This window comes from Salmo trutta, chromosome 4 (genome assembly GCF_901001165.1).
Source record: "Salmo trutta chromosome 4, fSalTru1.1, whole genome shotgun sequence".
In the NCBI taxonomy this organism is placed as follows: domain Eukaryota; kingdom Metazoa; phylum Chordata; class Actinopteri; order Salmoniformes; family Salmonidae; genus Salmo; species Salmo trutta.
The window spans coordinates 18,660,366-18,680,958 of NC_042960.1; the positions used below are offsets into that span (position 1 = coordinate 18,660,366).

The 20,593-nt window shown below is 42.0% G+C and overlaps 1 protein-coding gene and 1 long non-coding RNA gene across 4 annotated transcripts; one reads left to right on the forward strand and one right to left on the reverse strand.

Moving 5' to 3' along the window:
• Nucleotides 1-4,043: 4,043 nt before the first annotated feature.
• LOC115191997 (uncharacterized) lies at nucleotides 4,044-8,888 on the reverse strand. The gene is made up of 4 exons (XR_003877847.1): nucleotides 8,805-8,888; nucleotides 4,657-5,237; nucleotides 4,434-4,571; nucleotides 4,044-4,181 (listed from the first exon to the last, which is right to left on the reverse strand). It is a non-coding gene; the product is annotated as an uncharacterized LOC115191997 (long non-coding RNA).
• A 413-nt stretch (nucleotides 8,889-9,301) lies between these two features.
• Nucleotides 9,302-18,778, forward strand: LOC115191988 (leucine-rich repeats and immunoglobulin-like domains protein 1). 3 transcript variants are annotated; one of them, XR_003877826.1, is made up of 5 exons: nucleotides 9,302-9,458; nucleotides 15,477-15,791; nucleotides 15,990-16,268; nucleotides 16,391-16,527; nucleotides 18,127-18,778. XR_003877826.1 is itself a non-coding variant. In XM_029750084.1 (5 exons), exons 1-5 carry the CDS (start codon nucleotides 9,407-9,409, stop codon nucleotides 18,153-18,155), a joined length of 792 nt encoding a protein of 263 aa, XP_029605944.1. In that variant the 5' UTR covers nucleotides 9,302-9,406; the 3' UTR covers nucleotides 18,156-18,778. The 3 variants fall into 3 exon arrangements, 1 of the variants encoding a protein (XP_029605944.1); XR_003877825.1 differs by having other exon boundaries at nucleotides 16,411-16,995; XM_029750084.1 differs by having other exon boundaries at nucleotides 16,411-16,527.
• The last annotated feature ends 1,815 nt before the right edge of the window (nucleotides 18,779-20,593 follow it).

Sequence of the window (20,593 nt, forward strand, 5' to 3'; positions counted from 1 at the left end):
CAGCGTTGTGTCTAGAGCATTGAGGCGCTACCAGGAGACAGGCCAGTACATCAGGAGACGTGGAGGAGGCCGTAGGAGGGCAACAACCCAGCAGCAGGACCGCTACCTCCGCCTTTGTGCAAGGAGGAGCAGGAGGAGCACTGCCAGAGCCCTGCAAAATGACCTCCAGCAGGCCACAAATGTGCATGTGTCTGCTCAAACGGTCAGAAACAGACTCCATGAGGGTGGTATATGAGGGCCCGACGTCCACAGGTGGGGGTTGTGCTTACAGCCCAACACTGTGCAGGACGTTTGGCATTTGCCAGAGAACACCAAGATTGGCAAATTCGCCACTGGCGCCCTGTGCTCTTCACAGATGAAAACAGGTTCACACTGAGTACATGTGACAGACGTGACAGAGTCTGGAGACGCCGTGGAGAACGTTCTGCTGCCTGCAACATCCTCCAGCATGACCGGTTTGGCGGTGGGTCAGTCATGGTGTGGGGTGGCATTTCTTTGGGGGGCCGCACAGCCCTCCATGTGCTCGCCAGAGGTAGCCTGACTGCCATTAGGTACCGAGACGAGATCCTCAGACACCTTGTGAGACCATATGCTGGTGCGGTTGGCCCTGGGTTCCTCCTAATGCAAGACAATGCTAGACCTCATGTGGCTGGAGTGTGTCAGCAGTTCCTGCAAGAGGAAGGCATTGATGCTATGGACTGGCCCGCCCGTTCCCCAGACCTGAATCCAATTGAGCACATCTGGGACATCATGTCTCGATCCATCCACCAACGCCACGTTGCACCACAGACTGTCCAGGAGTTGGCGGATGCTTTAGTCCAGGTCTGGGAGGAGATCCTTCAGGAGACCCTCCGCCACCTCATCAGGAGCATGCCCAGGCGTTGTAGGGAGGTCATACAGGCACGTGGAGGCCACATACACTACTGAGCCTCATTTTGACTTGTTTGAAGGACATTACATCAAAGTTGGGTCAGCCTGTAGTGTGGTTTTCCACTTTAATTTTGAGTGTGACTCCAAATCGAGATTCCATGGGTTGATAAATTGGATTTCCATTGATTATTTTTGTGTGATTTTGTTGTCAGCACATTCAACTATGTAAAGAAAAAAGTAGTTAATAAGATTATTTCATTCATTCAGATCTAGGATGTTATTTTAGTGTTCCCTTTATTTTTTTGAGCAGTATATATTTCTCTCTGTTAGAGTGGAGCGCATATGGAGAGATGTTTGGAGTGCTGTGACATGTCAGTACTACAACTTGCTGCACAGTTGAGGAAGAAGGCTACCTTGACCTGTCAAATTCTACCCACCTCTTCTGTGTGGGATATGTGTTCTTACCTCGTCTGCAGGCAGATCAGCAGCATTTCACAGAGTTTGAATAATCACCCTTTAAGTACAGAGGCGAACCTAACACCTCACCAGCTGTGGCATATCGGAATGCTCCAAACACATGTGTCTGAGCCAGACTATACAGAGGTATGTGTCTGTGTGATATCTGAATGGCTTGACAGATCTTCCTTAAATTTGTTTATTTTGAGCATTCCAGATTCAGCAGGTGGAGAACCTGCTTTATCAGGTGGATATTCTGGAATCTAGAAACACGGACAATGGGGTCATTGTTCCTGACATCCCATCCCCCCTGTCTACTGAGAATATTGCTGTGCTGCAACGTGAAGTGAACCCTACCACTGACTCCTGTCACTAACCGGCTCGAAGTTCGTAACAAAGAGGGAGACAACGTGGAGATAAGGAATTACAAAATGTATTTATTAACTGAAGTAAACTAAATCCAATTAACAATGGTGTGTGTAGTCAGTAATCAGTAGTGTAAATGAGTGGTTGCGTGCATAAATGTGATAATGAGGGCTGTTGAAAGGTGCCAAAGCAAACAAACAAAACGGTCACAAAAATGCCACAACCAAAATCTATCAGTGTGTCTGCATAGAGAGAGTCTCATAAAGAGGAGAGGTATATTTATCCCGGGACACACCCGGGTGTCACGTCTTCCGCCGAAGTCGGCCCCTCTCCTTGTTCGGGCGGCGTTCAGCAGTCGACGTCACCGGCTTTCTAGTCACCACCGATCCATGTTTCCCTTTTCGTTTTGTTTTGTCTTGATTACACCCACCTGGTTTCAATTCCCTTATTATGTTCCTTATTTAACCCTCTGGCTTACCTTTCTGTTTTGTCCGTGATTATTTGTTTCAGTGGTTGTTGGTGTTTCTCCTCACACTGTTGTTTTCCTGTTGGAGATTTTGTTTGTGTGTTTTTGAGTAAACTAGACTGTTTTCACTCAAACCTGTGTCCTGCGCCTGACTCCGCTACATCTCCAAACTCAGATCATTACACCGGGCCCAGGTGTGTCCCATGTCGCTGACGACCCTCCCTGCTCCGCCCACCGGCATCCTATTAAGGAAAACAAGAACAAAGAGAAAGAATAAGGCAGACAGAGTGGGAGGGTCGTCACACTCATCTTTTGGTCAGGACATATACATGCATGCTCTTCGATTAGTTATGAGTCTCTAGCCTTTTTAGGTGCAGTCCTCCCACACTATGTAGGATATTGTTTTAGCCCCAGTGCCACTCTTGATAATGGCAAAAAAAAACAATTGGTTAGAAAACTGGTATGATGTAAACAAACTGTTTCAGTCATTGAAAAGAGCTTTTATGAAATGTAATTTATTTTTATACAATTAAAGTTATTGTAAACCGATGGTATTTATTTCCACAAAGCAGCTTTGTTAATTAACACTTCTCTCTAAAAACAAACCCAACATCTGAACATATAAATCTGATAAATACCATGTAACAATCAACATTATGTAGTATAACCGTGTCCAAATAATCACATGTGAATAATTGTAACATGTGCACGGCACTACCATTGGGCATACAGCAAACAGGTCCCAAGTTCAGAGGTGAATCTATAGTACGTTCTAACAATGCAGTGATCTATAAAACACTATCCAGTTACAGAAGAGTCCAAGACTCCATAGGTGTCATATGGCTCCTGAGGTGACTTTCTCTCCCCATATCATTTACTGAGCTGTCACCTTTACAGTTAGTGTACATGCCATCCAGTTTCTTAACATGAAAACAGGCAGTGACATAACAATGCCACAGTGACACAGAGCTCAGTGAACGGTGGTTAGTACAACTCTGTAAACACCAATACAGTAGATCCACAAATACAGAACTTTGTCGTGTCAAAATATAAAAATGAGCAACTGCAGCAGCAACTGAAAAATGAAAGGTATATTTAATAAAACCTTCCACCCCTCACTGTATACAATTAACATAACCTTGGGTAATCAAAAGGATGTGTACAGTATTACTGTACATCAGCACCAAATTCCAGTCTAACAGAGTGGCACTGTCTCTCCGTGTTATGTTCATCATTTCTGAGCTCCAGAGGTTAAGTTGGAGACCACTGACTAAGCAGTGGCTCTGGTGGATACAGTACTACAAATTAATAACATAAAGACAGACCTAGCACCTTTGCTTATGTGTAATGCTAGCTTTAAGAATCTCTCAATAAGACAGACGTCAAGCCCGGAGATATATTGGTCTATTACACTGCATTTGGATAATGTTTATATACTTTATTATTATATACCACTTGGTGTACACTATACTAAAATGAAGTCTGTATATAGAACACTACTGTATATAGAACAGCTTCAGGCACTTGTTAAACAAAATAAAGAATAAAAACAGAAATAATCACATATTAAAGGGGAGACAACCGATGATACCCTACAGTAGTTGCAGTACATCTGGAACACTATGTTGGCAAGGACCAGAAAATGAGTGAATTGTATGTAATTTCATTTACATAATTCCCATGGACTAGGATGATACAAAAACACATATTGTTGATACAGTGGAACATTCTTTACTAGCAATGGAGCCCCCTAAGGTATTGGTGTTCGAAGGTATAGTCTAACAGTGTATAAAACATAATGCAAAAAGCCCAAATACTATATCAGTCCCCCTGACTATATATATATATATATATATATATAATTTCTCTAATATAGTCTCTTATACTTAATATGAACATATGTATGAGATGAAAATGAACAAACTTGAACAGGTCGTTGTCCAGGTCGTTGAGTGAATATTTTGGCATCTTTCCGGTCTTGTCCTCCCCTTCAAAGAGGCACTTTCTATGCCAGCAACCATGTCTGTGCACAGAGAAACAAAAACAATTGTTGATTTGAAGTATTATTCACTAGCCGACTACTTACTGACTACATATTACTACGGACTACTTACTGGATAGGAACTCTTTCCTTAATAAAGTGCCAGTGTCCACTCCAGCTTCTCATATGAAGGAAGGTTAACCCACTGTTCCTAGGCCGTTATTGTAATTATGAATTTGTTCTTAACTGACTTGCCTAGTTAAATAAAGGTTAAATAAAAATAAAATAAATTACCAACGGGTTCACCGGGGATCCATTCTTTTGTCACTTCCAAAGCTTCAGACTTCTCTCCACCATGTTGTCCCTCGACACACAAATGTTGAAGGTCTTTGTATCACTTGTGATGCCACCCAGTGCAAAACGTCTTCTTCACTGTTAAAAACATGACATCATTAAAATTGATGGCACAAGGTATTCTGAGAACTAAATACTATTGTCAACAGCCTGATTTGGTTACCATGAGATTGTATCTGCTTGGTTTTGCGTGACTTCTCGATCAGGAGGACTTGAAGGGCCAATTTCTAAACTCAGTGCAGGACTATGGATAAGAATATTAGCATGTTATTACTAAACATATAGTATTATTGAGGTTGAGATGAAAATGACCTTTCAAACTGTTCATATAACATTGAAGTTCCATAAACAGAAAACATAGACAACTGTAATATTATGCTAATAACATACACCATTACCTTTCTCCACAGAAACTGGCATGCAACTCTAAGTCCAAGGGTAGAAACTGTTTTCTGCATATTGGACATTGTGTCTCACTTGACTAAATGGAAAGACACCTGAACAACATTACCAAAAGCTTTATAAAGACAGTTACAGCAAAGTATCCACACCCCTACACACAACCACACCTTGTTGGATGACATTGGGAATGATACAGATGTTGGCCCCACAAACTCAACAAACTCCACATCTGCTTCCTGTAAAAATAGCATACATTTCCCTCCTGCTGCGGCGCTTCTAATATCGCAGCCGGTGGATCCCTCTGACTCTAATAGGACTGCGGTCATCCTCCTCAATTTCCACCTGCAAAAATCAAATGTTTCATGATGATAAAAACTGAATGTAAAGTCCAGACTGACTACTGTGTACTACCACTAGATCCATTGAATTGGATACATTGAATGAAATAGATTAAACATGTAATGCAGTGACCAGGTGAACATAGCTGAAACTGATTGCATTAGATTTACATCTGTCAGTGCGCTGGAAAATTTTGACATTTAAGGAAAAGATCAACAAAATCAAGACTCGTAACGCTTGGACGTCGTGGGTGTGGAGTCAGGCGCAGGAGGCAGAAAAATGTTTGGTACAATATATATATTTAATAAGTACCACAAAAGAGGAAGAAATGCCCAAACACAACAGGGCGTAACAAATCCAAAGTCCAACACGATACACAACACGAACACAGTGAAAACACGTAACAAGCCCGCACACAGAACAGGTGGAGAGGCGGGCTTAAATGACACCACTAATTACTTAACAGAACACAGGTGCAACTAATAAAGACATGACTAACAGAAAAATGAAAAGGGGATCGATGGCAGCTAGTAGGCCTGTGACGACGACCGCCGAGCGCCACCCGAACAGGGAGAGGAACTACCCTCGGCAGTAGTCGTGACACTCGTATTGAGAATGAAATTGATGATAAAAATATAATGCTACTTATACCATACTTGCTGCTTTGTAAAGAAGCCACCCTCCTTGTAGATGTTCTATCTTTGGGAATGTCATCTCTAGTAAACTGGATAATTATGGTAATTACAAAAATAAAACATCTCAGGAAATTACATGTATACAATATATCCGGCAAGGCAATTGGATAGGGTGGGCGATCACCTGCACATGAGTTAGGTCCTCTGTTATAGAGAGGGTTTTCTTCCCTAGTCCGGCAGGGATTAGCTCCAGGTCTTCAGTTGTGGATGGGGTCATTTCAGAGATTCGACTCATTAAAAAAAAGTATATATCAAAAGGCTTCCACAACTTTAGCTGGTCAGTAATTTCACCTTTATTTAACCAGGTAGGCCAGCTGAGAACAAGTTCTCATTTACAACTGCGACCTGGCCAAGATAAAACAAAGCAGTGTGACAAAAACAACAACACAGAGTTACACATGGGATAAACAAACGTACAGTCAATAACACAATAGAAAATCTGTATACAGTGTGTGCAAATGAAGTAAGAAGGTAAGGTAATGAATAGGCCATAGTGGCGAAGTAATTACAATTTAGCAATTAACGCTGGAGTGATAGATGTGCAGATGAGGATGTGCAAGTACAAATACTGGTGTGCAGAACCAGCAGAAAAAAACAGAAAACAAATATGGGGATGAGGTAGGTAGTTGGTTGGATGGGCTATTTACAGATGGGCTGTGTACCGCTGCAGCGATCGGTAAGCTGCTCTGACAGCCAATGTTTGAAGTTAGTGAGGAGAATATAAGTCTTCAACTTCAGTGAGTTTTGCAATTTGTTCCAGTCATTGGCAGCAGAGAGCTGGAAGGAAAATCGGCCAAAGAAGATGTTGGCTTTGGGGATGACCAGTGAAATATACCTGCTGGAGCGTGTGCTAAAGGTGGGTGTTGCTATGGTGACCAATGAGCTGAGATAAGGCGGAGCTTTACCTAGCAAATACTTATAGATGACCTGGAGCCAGTGGGTTTGGCGATGAATATGTAGCGAGGACCAGCCAACGAGAGCATACAGGGCACAATGGTGGGTAGTATATGGGACTTTGGTGACAAAACAGATGGCACTGTGATAGACTGCATCCAATTTGCTGAGTAGAGTGTTGGAGGCTATTTTGTAAATGACATCGCCGAAGTCAAGGAACAGCAGGATAGTCCGTTTTACAATGGTATGTTTCGCTTTGTTGCGAAATAGGAAGCCAATTCTAGATTTTCCACGTATTCGAAGTCAGAACCGTCCAGAGTAGTGGCTAGGCTGGCAGCGATCATTTGAAAAGCATGCATTTAGTTTTAGTAGCGTTTAAGAGCAGTTGGAGGCCACGGAAAGAGTGTTGTATGGCATTGAAGCTTGTTTGCAGGTTTGTTAACACAGTGTCCAAAGAAGGGCCAGATGTATACAGAATGGTGTCGTCTGCGTAGAGGTGGATCAAATAATCACCCACAGCAAGAGCGACATCATTGGTATATACAGAGAAAAGAGTCGGCCCGAGAATTGAACCCCGTGGCATCCCCATAGAGACTGCCAGAGGTTCGGACAACAGGCCCTCCGATTTGATACACTGAACTCTATCTGAGAAGTAGTTAGTGAACCAGGCGAGGCAGTCACCAGAGAAACCAAGGCGGTTGAGTCTGCCGATAAGAATACGGTGATTGACAGAGTCGAAAGCCTTGGCCAGGTCGATGAAGACGGCTGCACAGTACTGTTTTTTATCGATGGTGGTTATGATATCGTTTAGGACCTTGGGCGTGGCTGAGGTGCACCCGTGACCAGCTCAGAAACCGGAATGCATAGCGGACAAGGTACAGTGGGATTCGAGATGGTCGGTGTTCTGTTTGTTCACTTGGCTTTCGAAGACTTTAGAAAGGCAGGGCAGGATGGATATAGGTCTGTAACAGTTTGGGTTGAGAGTGTCTCCCCCTTTTGAAGAGGGGGATGACCACGGCCGCTTTCCAATCTTTAGGAATCTCAGACGATATGAACGAGAGGTTGAACAGACTAGTAATAGGGGTTGCGATAATGGCGGCGGATAATTTTAGGAAGAGAGGGTCCAGATTGTCTAGCCCAGCTGATTTGTAGGGATCCAGATTTTGTAGCTCTTTCAGGACAACAGCTGTCTGGATTTGGGTGAAGGAGAAGCAGGGGGGGCTTGGGCCAGTTGCTGCGGGAGGTGCAGGGCTGTTGGCCGGGGTTGGGGTAGCCAGGTGGAAAGCGTGGCCAGCCGTAGAGAAATGCTTCTTGAAATTCTCAATTATCGTGGATTTATCGGTGGTGACAGTGTTTCCTAGCCTCAGTGCAGTGGGCAGCTAATAGGAGGTGCTCTTATTCTCCATGGACTTTACAGTGTCCCAAAATGTTTTGAATTTGTGCTGCAGGATGCAAATTTCTGTTTGAAAAAGCTAGCCTTTTGCTTTCCTAACTAACTGTGTATATTGGTTCCTGACTTCCCTGAAAAGTTGCATATCGCGGGGACTATTTGAAGCTAGTGCAGTGCGTCACAGGATGTTTTTGTGCTGGTCGAGGGCAGACAAGTCTGGAGTGAACCAAGGGCTATATCTGTTCTTAGTTCTACATTTTTTGAAAGGGGCATGCTTATTGAAGATGGTGAGGAATGCACTTTTGAAGAACAACCAGGCATCCTCTAGTTACAGATTGATACATCACAATTACCCTACAAATACATGGTTGGAGAACACAAGTGTACCCTCAAGATGAGACGTAGTTAGCTAGATAGATAAGCTAACATTAGCACTTAGCACTAATAGACTGCTAGGTTAGCTTAATTGATAATGGCATAAGATAATTTATCTTATTGTCTTCTACGGAATGTATGTAATATAGTAGAAAGTAATGAACCAACACTGAATCTATGTAAAAATCTGACGGAAGAAAGCTCAGTGCTGCTTACCCGAGATACAGTCCTTGTAGGCATAGATATCATCTCTATATCTAAGCTCGTAGGTACAAGTTCGTAGGTAGGTGTCCACTATGACTTCCTTTGTGTCAGAAAGAAAGGCTGAACAGTATTGGTTGTAGCAAAACTGACACTCAAAAAATGGCTGACCAATGGAGAAGCATCATCCACACCACCCACTAAAGCCCGCCCACAGCTGTAGAGTCAAAGGTGCAAATGTAGAACTGGTGTTTTAAACAAAAAAATTAAGCAAAGTGGGCAGTCTAGCCAAAATGGAGGGTGGTTGATTTAAATTAATTTAGAGTTTTGTTTCCAAATACATTTTTTGCTCTCAAAATATTTTTGTGGAATAAAATGCATAATGTTTTGCACTCTATTACAAAATATTTGATGTACCTCCATAGCAGCAGTAACGTTATTGTGTATTCTACGTAATGACGCAGTTTTGCGTTGTCACGCAATGACATCACAACAAATCAACCTGCCTCTAGCAACTTACCCTGAAAAGTAGTTGGCAATTTATTTCGCAACGCTGGCCGAATGACGGATTCGTGAAGGAAATGTAGCCTACATTATAAAGATAACTTAAACGTAATATGATGATAAGTATTACGGTGGAATGGCCCTTGCTTTGGTGTTATGTTTCAGGTAAGACACTCATTCAATCATAAGACATTGTCTGGGTTTTGGTGTATTTTTGGGGGGAGGCAACGAAAATTAGCGTAAAATAAGGTGTAATGGAATACATTATGACTGTTGTCCATTTAATAGCCAATGTAAAAATAAAAAAACATATATACATATTGTATCTGTCCCTAACTATATAAACTATTTAAAATTGCGTCCCATGCTAGTTGTTAGTTGTTGCGTCCCAGTAACTCACGCAGCTGAACAATTTGTTTGTTTGTTAAACTCTGTCTGTAAACACGCTGGATGATTCAGAATCCATTGAAGAGCTTGAACGATTCATTGACGAGAGATACTTACGAACTCTTAGAAACATGTCGCTAGCTTCGGAGGACTCAAGCATTGTTAAGGACAACCAACCCAATCAACAAAACAAACCAAAATCAGGTTGGACAATTGGTATCAACGATGGAACCAAACCATCCCCAAGTAAGAGGGCGAGTGGGGAGAGGTTTACAGATATGGATGTTGACTTGTTAAAATCCATCAATGAAAGGCTTGCCAAACTTGATATCTTGGATATATTACGAGAGGACATCAATGCATTATGTGCTAGTCTAGAATTTAGCTTACGTCAGATTGATGATCTAAGGAAAGAGAACACGGAGCTGAAAGGTACTGTAGACTCTATTCATAGCAAGGTGGAGGTGGTACAAAGGGAGAACAAACAACTTAAAGAAACCTTGCTTGATGTACAGTGTCGATCAATGCGGGACAATCTCATATTTTCAGGGATACCGGAGAATGACAACAGCAGAGGCTGTGAGGACACAGTCCGAGATTTTATGTCAACTCAACTAAAACTGCCCACTGATGTTGTGCGTGATGTCACTTTCTCCAGAGTCCATAGAATAGGTAAGGCCTCTGGAAATAGGCCACGGGCTATTATTGCATGTTTTGACAAAATTAAGCAAAAGGAAATGACGAAGAACATGGGCAGAGAACTCAGAAACACTGATTTTGGAATGAATGATCACTTCCCCACCGAGATCAATGAAAGGAGAAAAAAACTATATCCCATCATGAAGGAAAAACGTTGCCTTAATCAACGAGTCTCCATGGTGATGGATAAACTTTATATCAACGGGCAATTGTATCGGGACTCTAGAGTAACTCCCTGGCTATTTTAATTTAATGTTCAAATTTGAGTTTGTATGTTGTAGTGTATCATGACAACTTCAACTATAACGAATACATTCTCTATTGATCTTCACTTGACAAGGAAAGGGTTGCATATAGCTCAGGTTAATGTATGTAGGCTTCCTAACAAAATACATGAGGTTTTTAACTTGGTCAAGATAAATAATATTCATATTTTGGCCTTGACCGAAACGCATTTAGATGCATCTGTAAATGATGGGCAAATTAACATTCATGGATATAGTCTACTTAGAAGGGACAGGAATAGGAATGGTGGGGGTGTAGCACTGTATATTCAGAATCAGATACATTAAGGTCATCCCTCCTCTTAAAAGGTATGTCAAGTAGAGGCACTATTGGTAGGATGTGTGTATAGACCTCCTAGCTCTAAAGTGTCCTATTTGGATGACTTATGCACTGGGTTTGACAAGGCCACAGATGGCAACAGAGATGTATTTATCTTGGGTGATTTTAATATAAATTGGAAGGATCACAATAATTTGAATAGAACAAAATTGATGAGATATGCGGAGAACTGTGGTTTGAAACAAATGGTTAATGATACTACTAGATCATCAATTAAGTTGGGTCATCGTTCAGACACATGCATTGATCTGATTTTCTGTAATATACCATCGCAATGCTTAAAAGCCAGATCAATGCCAGTGGGCTGGACAGACCATAATATTGTGACCATAACCATGAACACCAAGGTTCCAAAGAAACCCCCTAGGATTGTGGTCAAGAGAAATTTTAAAACATTTAATTATGAGCTATTTCTAAATGATTTGGCTGCTGTACCCTGGGAGCTGATTTATCTAGAGGATGATTTAAATCATGCTACAGAATGTTTTATTGATTTGCTCACTGAGGTTATGGACCATCATGCCCCTATAAGAAAGAGTACAGTTGGTGCTCGTCCATCTCCATGGATTGATGATGAACTGGGTGAGGCTTTTTCTCAAAGAAATATGTTAAAAGTCTTAGTAGCCAAATCAAAATCAGAAATTGATGAACAGAATTATAGAACATTGCATAATTATGCAGTTAAATTGAATCGAAGGAAAACAGGAAAACAACAGGAAAACAAATAGACATAGAGAAACACAGAGCACCACGTCAATGTAGACATTTAGGGCTGGTTTTTAAATCTCTAATCAACTGTCAATTTGGATATTTTCTAGCTATGAAATGCATTCTAAATGTGCATCAGTCAGGCTTCAGACCAAGGCATAGCACCATTTCGGGAGCATCACTGGTTTAAAATTAGGGTATTAGGTAGTAACTAGCCATATTTCATGAAACGTTGTTTTTAGAAAAGGGTCGTTTTTTAAAAAAGTACCAGGGTAAGAAACAAGCTACTTTACGAAATTAAAAACAATAGCAGCATTGATTTAAATTTACATTTACATTTAAGTCATTTAGCAGACGCTCTTATCCAGAGCGACTTACAAATTGGTGCATTCACCTTATGATATCCAGTGGAACAACCACTTTACAATAGTGCATCTAAATTTTTTAAGGTGGGGGGTTAGAAGGATTACTTTATCCTATCCCAGGTATTCCTTAAAGAGGTGGGGTTTCAGGTGTCTCCGGAAGGTGGTGATTGACTCCGCTGTCCTGGCGTCGTGAGGGAGCTTGTTCCACCATTGGGGTGCCAGAGCAGCGAACAGTTTGGACTGGGCTGAGCGGGAACCGTGCTTCCTCAGAGGTAGGGGGGCCAGCAGGCCAGAGGTGGATGAACGCAGTGCCCTTGTTTGGGTGTAGGGCCTGATCAGAGCCTGAAGGTATGGAGGTGCCGTTCCCCTCACAGCTCCGTAGGCAAGCACCATGGTCTTGTAGCGGATGCGAGCTTCAACTGGAAGCCAGTGGAGAGAGCGGAGGAGCGGGGTGACGTGAGAGAACTTGGGAAGGTTGAACACCAGATGGGCTGCGGCGTTCTGGATGAGTTGTAGGGGTTTAATGGCACAGGCAGGGAGCCCAGCCAACAGCGAGTTGCAGTAATCCAGACGGGAGATGACAAGTGCCTGGATTAGGACCTGCGTCGCTTCCTGTGTGAGGCAGGGTCGTACTCTGCAAATGTTGTAGAGCATGAACATACAGGATCGGGTCACCGCCTTGATGTTAGTGGAGAACGACAGGGTGTCGTCCAGGATCACGCCAAGGTTCTTAGCACTCTGGGAGGAGGACACAAGGGAGTTGTCAACCGTGATGGCGAGATCATGGAACGGGCAGTCCTTCCCCGGGAGGAAGAGCAGCTTCGTCTTGCCGAGGTTCAGCTTGAGGTGGTGATCCGTCATCCACACTGATATGTCTGCCAGACATGCAGAGATGCGATTCGCCGCCTGGTTATCAGAAGGGGGAAAGGAGAAGATTAATTGTGTGTCGTCTGCATAGCAATGATAGGAGAGACCATGTGAGGATATGACAGAGCCAAGTGACTTGGTGTATAGCGAGAATAGGAGAGGGCCTAGAACAGAGCCCTGGGGGACACCAGTGGTGAGAGCGCGTGGTGCGGAGACAGATTCTCGCCACGCCACCTGGTAGGAGCGACCTGTCAGGTAGGACGCAATCCAAGCGTGGGCCGCGCCGGAGATTCCCAACTCGGAGAGGAGGATCTGATGGTTCACAGTATCAAAGGCAGCAGATAGGTCTAGAAGGATGAGAGCAGAGGAGAGAGAGTTAGCTTTAGCAGTGCGGAGAGCCTCCGTGACACAGAGAAGAGCAGTCTCAGTTGAATGCCCAGTCTTGAAACCTGACTGATTAGGATCAAGAAGGTCATTCTGAGAGAGATGGCAGGAGAGCTGGCCAAGGACGGCACGTTCAAGAGTTTTGGAGAGAAAAGAAAGAAGGGATACTGGTCTGTAGTTGTTGACATGGGAGGGATCGAGTGTATGTTTTTTCAGAAGGGGTGCAACTCTCGCTCTCTTGAAGACGGAAGGGACGTAGCCAGCGGTCAAGGATGAGTTGATGAGCGAGTTGAGGTAGGGGAGAAGGTCTCCAGAAATGGTCTGGAGAAGAGAGGAGGGGATAGGGTCAAGTGGGCAGGTTGTTGGGCGGCCGGCCGTCACAAGACGCAAGATTTCATCTGGAGAGAGAGGGGAGAAAGAGGTCAAAGCACAGGGTAGGGCAGTGTGAGCAGGACCAGCGGTGTCGTTTGACTTAGCAAACGAGGATCGGATATCGTCAACCTTCTTTTCAAAATGGTTGACGAAGTCATCCGCAGAGAGGGAGGGGGGGGGGGAGGGGGAGGAGGATTCAGGAGGGAGGAGAAGGTACAGTGCCTTGCGAAAGTATTCGGCCCCCTTGAACTTTTCGACCTTTTGCCACATTTCAGGCTTCAAACATAAAGATATAAAACTGTAAATTTTTTGTGAAGAATCAACAACAAGTGGGACACAATCATGAAGTGGAACGAAATATTTTGGATATTTCAAACTTTTTTAACAAATAAAAAACTGAAAAATTGGGCGTGCAAAATTACTCCACCAGGTTAGAGTGGCAGCCGCCACGCGGTGTGAAGCGTTTGTATGGCCTGTGCAGAGGGGAGAGAACAGGGATAGACAGACACATAGTTGACAAGCTACAGAATTGTTGTTTCTTGTATTATTGTCTCTTGTGTCTTTAGAGAACTGTTTCACTTTGATATCCTTTTTCTTCTGTCCTGATTTTCTCTTTCTTTTCTTCTGTTAACTAGATATTCTTTGTTATTCTTCGTTAGCTAGCTAGCTTCTTCCAAAAGAGTCCCTAGCAACTGCTTAGCAACTGGTAAACAATTCAGCTAGCTAAGATAACTACAATTTTATGAAAAATAGTAACTTTTTTCAAAAGCCTATCTTCTTTGTTTGTTGCTTGTTTTTTCTCCTATTCAATCTTGCAGTTTTCTTTTGAATTTTTCCGATGTACTTCACTCTAAAAACCATGTAAATTTCAATATTTGTAGGAGCTCATTTTTCAGCTGCTGCTGCTCAAATTGGAAGAAATAAATAAATAGTGAAATAACAGTCTAGCTATGTTTCTCTTCATTGAGTATGTAAGCAGGCTGTCTTTGAATTTCTAGTTTCGCTCAACCCCCTCACTTTTCTCACTGTATTTCATAGCCAGGTTCGATATAGCTACTTGCCTGTCCAGTGTTTGCTGCACTGAGAGAGTAAAGTATTGTGTCTGCAGAAGTTCCCCTCTGCGCAGTCACAGACTGGTCTTCCCTGACTGGTCTTCCCTGACTGCCTGACCCTGATGAGACCCCTGTCACCATCTGATACTGCTCAGATGACGCATGACAAAGAATTACCTTGGTGTACATTTATACATTATATTATCCAAGAAATCAATCAATGGTTCAATAATTTAAATTACCATTATTCCCAGATCACAGACCGTAGCCTACCCATCAACTCAAGATGAAACGTTGTATCCATTCACTGATTGTTATAATATATTGCAAAATTCTCCTGAGCTCCATAGACAGATCTTACCTGGCTGTCTGACCCTGCTGGGACACCTGTCACCATCTGATCCTGCCAGGCTGTGTCACAGCTGGCCGTGACTGGGAGACCCATGAGGCGGCACACAATTGGCCCAGCATCGTCCGCGTTTCTTTTGACACATTGGTGCGGCTGGCTTCCGGGTTAAATGGGCATTGGTACAAGAATGTGTCATTTTGGCCAACTTGTTTCAGTTTGGGGCTGATTGTTAATTGTTTAGAAAAAGTTAATTCTGTGTGGGTACTTTTTCTCAAGCAGTCAAGAAAAATGAATTTGCAACATTGCTATGTTATTAGAGAAGAAGTATGGTATTTAAGTCAATGCTTTGATATTGAGCCTCTCTTTCTCTCCACAGTACTCTGTGCAGCTCAGCATTCAGCCCAACCTGAGACTCGGCAGGTGAAAGGCATCGCGGGAAAGTCTCTCTCTTTTCCAGAAAGGGTGTTGAAGTTTGGCACTTTACTTTATGGAGACGTTGGCAACATTGCACATGTGTACCCTGGTAAACAAAGTAATACAAACCTTGTAAAGAGATTTAAAAACCGCCTTCACTGGAACAATGTTACTGGATTCTTCACTTTGTCAGACCTACAAATAGACGATTCTGGGATTTACATTGTGGACAATGCAGATGAGGAGATGACACATGCATTTCAGCTGACTGTGTACTGTAAGTGTGTGTGTGTGTGCTGTAAATTACAAAATCATTAAAATGGTCGCTTTATTAGTTCGGTAAAAAGCTGAGAGAAGGGGCTGTTGAAATGTAACCACTCTCAAAGTCCAAAAATGTATGTAGCATCTGCTCTTTGCCAATTTAAAGATAAGTACCATTTCACCAATTCCCATTTATTCATTATTTGTCTTCCAGATGTTCTGTCCAAACCTCAGGTGACGGTCCATGACAACATCTCCTGTAGTGTGGTGTGTTCTATGGAGAACGGGAGAGAGGTGACCCTGTCCTGGTACAAAGGAGGGGAGATACTCAACCAGACCAGCAGCCCTGACCACAACATCACCCTCTCTCTACCTCTCAAGGTGGATGAACAGAACAGAGACTCTTACAGATGTGAGGCTGCCAACCCAGTCAGCAAGGGGACAGGTGTTGTTCCACATTCCTGTATAGAGAGTGATCCCTCCAAGGTGACAGGTAAAAAAAAACATGTACAGTAGCAATGTTACATTGCAGTATCCAGACAATACCAACTTCTATATGAAACAGTAAGTATGGTAGAGCTCATTTTATGAAACACTGTTTTAATTAAAATATAGTTTCTCTCTTTTTACTTCAGATGGTGATGAGAGGACTCCAGGTTCTCTTCTTATTGCTGTAATCTGTGTTCTGGTTGCTTCAGGACTTGTTGGACTTGCAATATGTCTTAAGAAGAGAAACAGACACTCACATGCAGGTATTCATCTTTTAGCAGGGAGATGTTATTCCGTGAAAACATGTTGTGCAGAACCTTTTTTAATGATCATTGATGGTTTTTTGGGAAAACGTAGGACATGTTTGCCTGAACAACAGCTACAGGTCAAATGAATATAAATCTTCCACACTTCCTCAGCTATCTCAGACCACTTCTCTAAATGTTGATAAAGCAGAAGTCACACACACACAAGCATGCTCGGACAATAATTACGTTATGGGTTCTCTGACGCCAAAAAGACTGCTAGTACAGACACCGGTATCCATAGTAACATGAGTTCTTAGTGTTGACAGAACCTGTCTTGCGGATGAGCATTTGTGCATATCTGTCAGTTACTCCCACCCACACTGTATATTTCATTTCCATTATTTGCCTTTATAGATTCACCCGAAAGAAAGCAAGATGACATTCTGTATGCAGAGAACTCACATTAAACCAGCAGATAACCAGGTTACTTACTAATAATGCTACAGCCTGATAAACATAGGAGATGTAATACAGCAGCTTTAGCAGCCCTGATGGCTACAACTGTTGACTTTAGCTCTGTGCCAGTGGGTTAATGTGGTCTTGAGTTGCACAGACCACCTGAGTTTGATACCCGGCCTGATGTCATTGCATCCAGTTTTGTCCATGTGATATGGTTGGGTTGCACAATGAGAAGCCACACAGCTCATTTTGTTCATACACTGAACAAAAATATAAATGCAACATGTAAAATGTTCCCATGTTTCATTAGCTAAATTAATATATCCCCAAAAGATTTCATACGCACATGAAGCTTATTTTAATGAAATTCTGTGCACAAATTTGAGTGCATCCCTGTTAGTGAGCTTTTCTCCTTTGCCAAGATAATCCATCCACCTGACAGGTGTGGCATATCAAGAAGCTGATTAAACAGCATGATAATTACACAGGTGCACCTTTTGCTGGGGATAAATGGTCACTCTAAAATGTGCAGTTTTGTCACACAACACAATGCCACAGATGTCTCAAGTTTTTAGGGAGATTGCAATTGGCATGCTGAGGAGTATTTCTGTCTCTAATAAAGCCCTTTTGTGGGGAAAAACTCATTATGATTATCTGGGCCTGGTTCCCGCGTGGGTGGGCCTTTGACCTCCCAGTCCCACCCATTGCTGCACCCCTGCACAGTCATGTGAAATCCATAGATTAGGGCCTAATGAATGAATTTCAATTGACTGATTTCCTTATATGAACTGTAACTCAGTAAAATCCTTGAAATTGTTGCATTTTATACTTTTGTTCAGTATAGTAATGCCTTTGATCTTCCTGTGTCTTTAACAGTATTTGCCAAGTCTATGGACTCTTAAACTTGGCTTCATGGTTCCTCCCACTAGATTTAAGAATGGTTCTAGATGTGTTGACTGTTGAGTTACCTAGTCCAGAACCATGAGAATAGATAAGAGAGCATCAGACTTGTCTTCCTCTGGTACAAAGTATCTGATAACGAAACATGATCCTTTTTCTTTTTTGCTACACTTTTTCTCATCCCCCGCTCTCTGCCCCTCTTTCCTTGTTCCTCTCAATCCTTCCCTCCCTACCTCTTTCCCTCTCCCTGTCTAGGAGGAGCGAAGAGGTATACCAGAACTTGATCCGCTTAGAGACAACCCTGAGCTGACATCAGTTTATTATACACTCCAGTTACATTGCATCACTGCCAGCGAGGATGTTAACACTGCATGAAGGAGAGCGAAAACAGGAAGTTACTGAGAGGGTTACATGATCATTCACATCCAAGAGAAGGCATTACATCCTAAAGAGGACGTTAAGACAAAATTATAGTAAAGATGAATCTAGAAAACTTAATGGAGGCACAGTTGTTACTGGAGAAAATTCCCATTTAACTATTGCATTGTTGTTATTTCAGACTTCCTGTGTTGGTCATTCTTTTGTTGAATTAGGGCCTTGGTGAGATTCACTGATATAGACAAATTCAATAACTATGCCTAGAGTTTTTAGTGGGTGATCTCTCTTTTTTTATTTATTTTTGTACCTTTTTTTAAACCAGGTAGGCCAGTTGAGAACAAGTTCTCATTTACAACTGCTATCTGGCCAAGATAAAGCAAAGCAGTGTGACAAAAACAGAGTTACACATAAACAAACGTACAGTCAACAACGAAAAAGAACAGAAAAATTGAAAAATTTATGTTGTGTGTGCAAATGTAGAAGAGTTGGGAGGTAGGCAATAAATAGGCCCTAGAGGCGCAAATAATTACAATTTAGCATTAATACTGGAGTGCTAGATGTGCAGATGTGCAAGTACTGGGCTGCAAGAGGGTAAGTAATAATATGTGGATGAGGTAGTCGAGTGTGCTATTTACAGATTGGCTGTGTACAGGTACAGTGATCATTATTAAGCTGCTCTGGCAGCTGATGCTTATAGAGAGGGAGATATAAGACTCCAGCTTCAGAGATTTTTGCAATTCGTTCTAGTCATTGGCAGCAGAGAACTGGAAGGAAAGGCGGCACAGTGGAGATAAGCCTAGGCATTGAGTGACGATTTATAGGTTAAAACAAATGGAACCTATCTTAATACAATTCACTAGTGTGTTTGCTATGCTACTGCTGGGCCAAAGCTTATTTTCAGTACTGTCTGTTTTGTTTAAATGTAGGTGCCTCCCCTGTATCTTTTTATAGCTGGTCATTGTTTAGCTTGCCAGTGGATAGCAGCTATGTACATAAAAAGCAGATATTTGGTTAGGTATAGCCACCTACTCCTTATAAGCAATGGCTGTTAGGCTACATTGGAAACAAAGTCCACAAGCACATTTTTCCTTTCACCATGTAGATTCTATTGAAACATTTCTGAGGGGTATATTTTGATTTGCCTTTTGACTCAGACAAGTATCTTTGGTGACATTTTACTCTTATTGCTTTTGGCAAAATGCAGACACGATTAAGTGTAGTTCAGATCTTGCTTTGACAACTGTGTTCATGCAGTTTGAATGTACAAAATGAACAGTTTATTATGATGGACCATTTATTGCTTGTCCTTTTCTAGCTACACAGTATGTAGGTCATCATATCTTAAGAATACAACCACTCCCTCCTGCACGCTCCTACATTAGCCCACATACAGTGTATAACTCTGAAAAAATATCTTCCAGTCTTTGCACTGGAAGATATTTCATTTTTATACTAATCAAGTAGAAAGGGAAGAGGTATAATGGACGCTGTTGTCTCTTTCGGATGACAAGTCACCTGGTACAGATAATCTTGATGCCAAATTTCTTAGTTACAGCTAACCAAATATCTTCTGAAATCTCTCATTTTTTTTACAAGTGCTTGATGTATGGGGTGTTCCCAGAAGTCCGGAAAGAGTCAAAGGTTATTCCACTACCTAAGGATAAAAAAATCTGCATTCACTGGTCCTGATAGTCTTCCAATAAGCTTGCTGCCTGTGTTAAGAAAATTATTGGAAAAAATTGTTTCTGTACAAATCAAGGATTATTTCTCATGTAATGGTCTGATAGCATGCATACAGCATGCATACAAAGAAGGGCATTCTACAAGTACAGCTTCGAACAAATGACAGATGATTGGTTAAAGAGTATGGATGACAGGAAGTTAGTTGGTGTAGTGTTGCTAGATTTCAGTGCTGATTTTGATGTAATTGATCATGAACTGTTACTAGGTAAACTCAAATGTTATGGTTTTAAGTCTGCATCTCTATCCTGGATGGAAAGCTAATTATCCAGGAGAAGGCAAAACGTGTTATTTAATGGTAGCTTTTCAAACAGTAATGATATACATTGTGGTGTTCCTCAAGGAAGTTGCCTTGGCCCACTTCTCTCTTTACTAATGATTTACCTTCAGTAATGAACAAAGCAAGAGTGGTCATGTATGCTGATGACTCTACAGTGTATAGCGCAGCATCAGAATGTTATGAGCTAACAGATGTACTGAGAAGTGAACTAAGAATGGTGTCTGAGTGGGTTGATATGAACAAATTGGTGTTGAACATTTCTAAAATGAAATGTATTGTATTTGGTTCAAGATATATGCATGCTGATGAAACCCAATTTAATTT

Bases quoted from the DNA above. Each gene is read 5' to 3' on its own strand.
- LOC115191988 (XM_029750084.1), top strand. From the start codon at position 9,407: ATGATGATAAGTATTACGGTGGAATGGCCCTTGCTTTGGTGTTATGTT. The intron at 15,792-15,989 runs GTAAGTGTGTGT...TTTGTCTTCCAG, and splicing joins ATTTCAGCTGACTGTGTACT to ATGTTCTGTCCAAACCTCAG. The intron at 16,528-18,126 runs GTATTCATCTTT...CTCCCTGTCTAG, and splicing joins AAACAGACACTCACATGCAG to GAGGAGCGAAGAGGTATACC.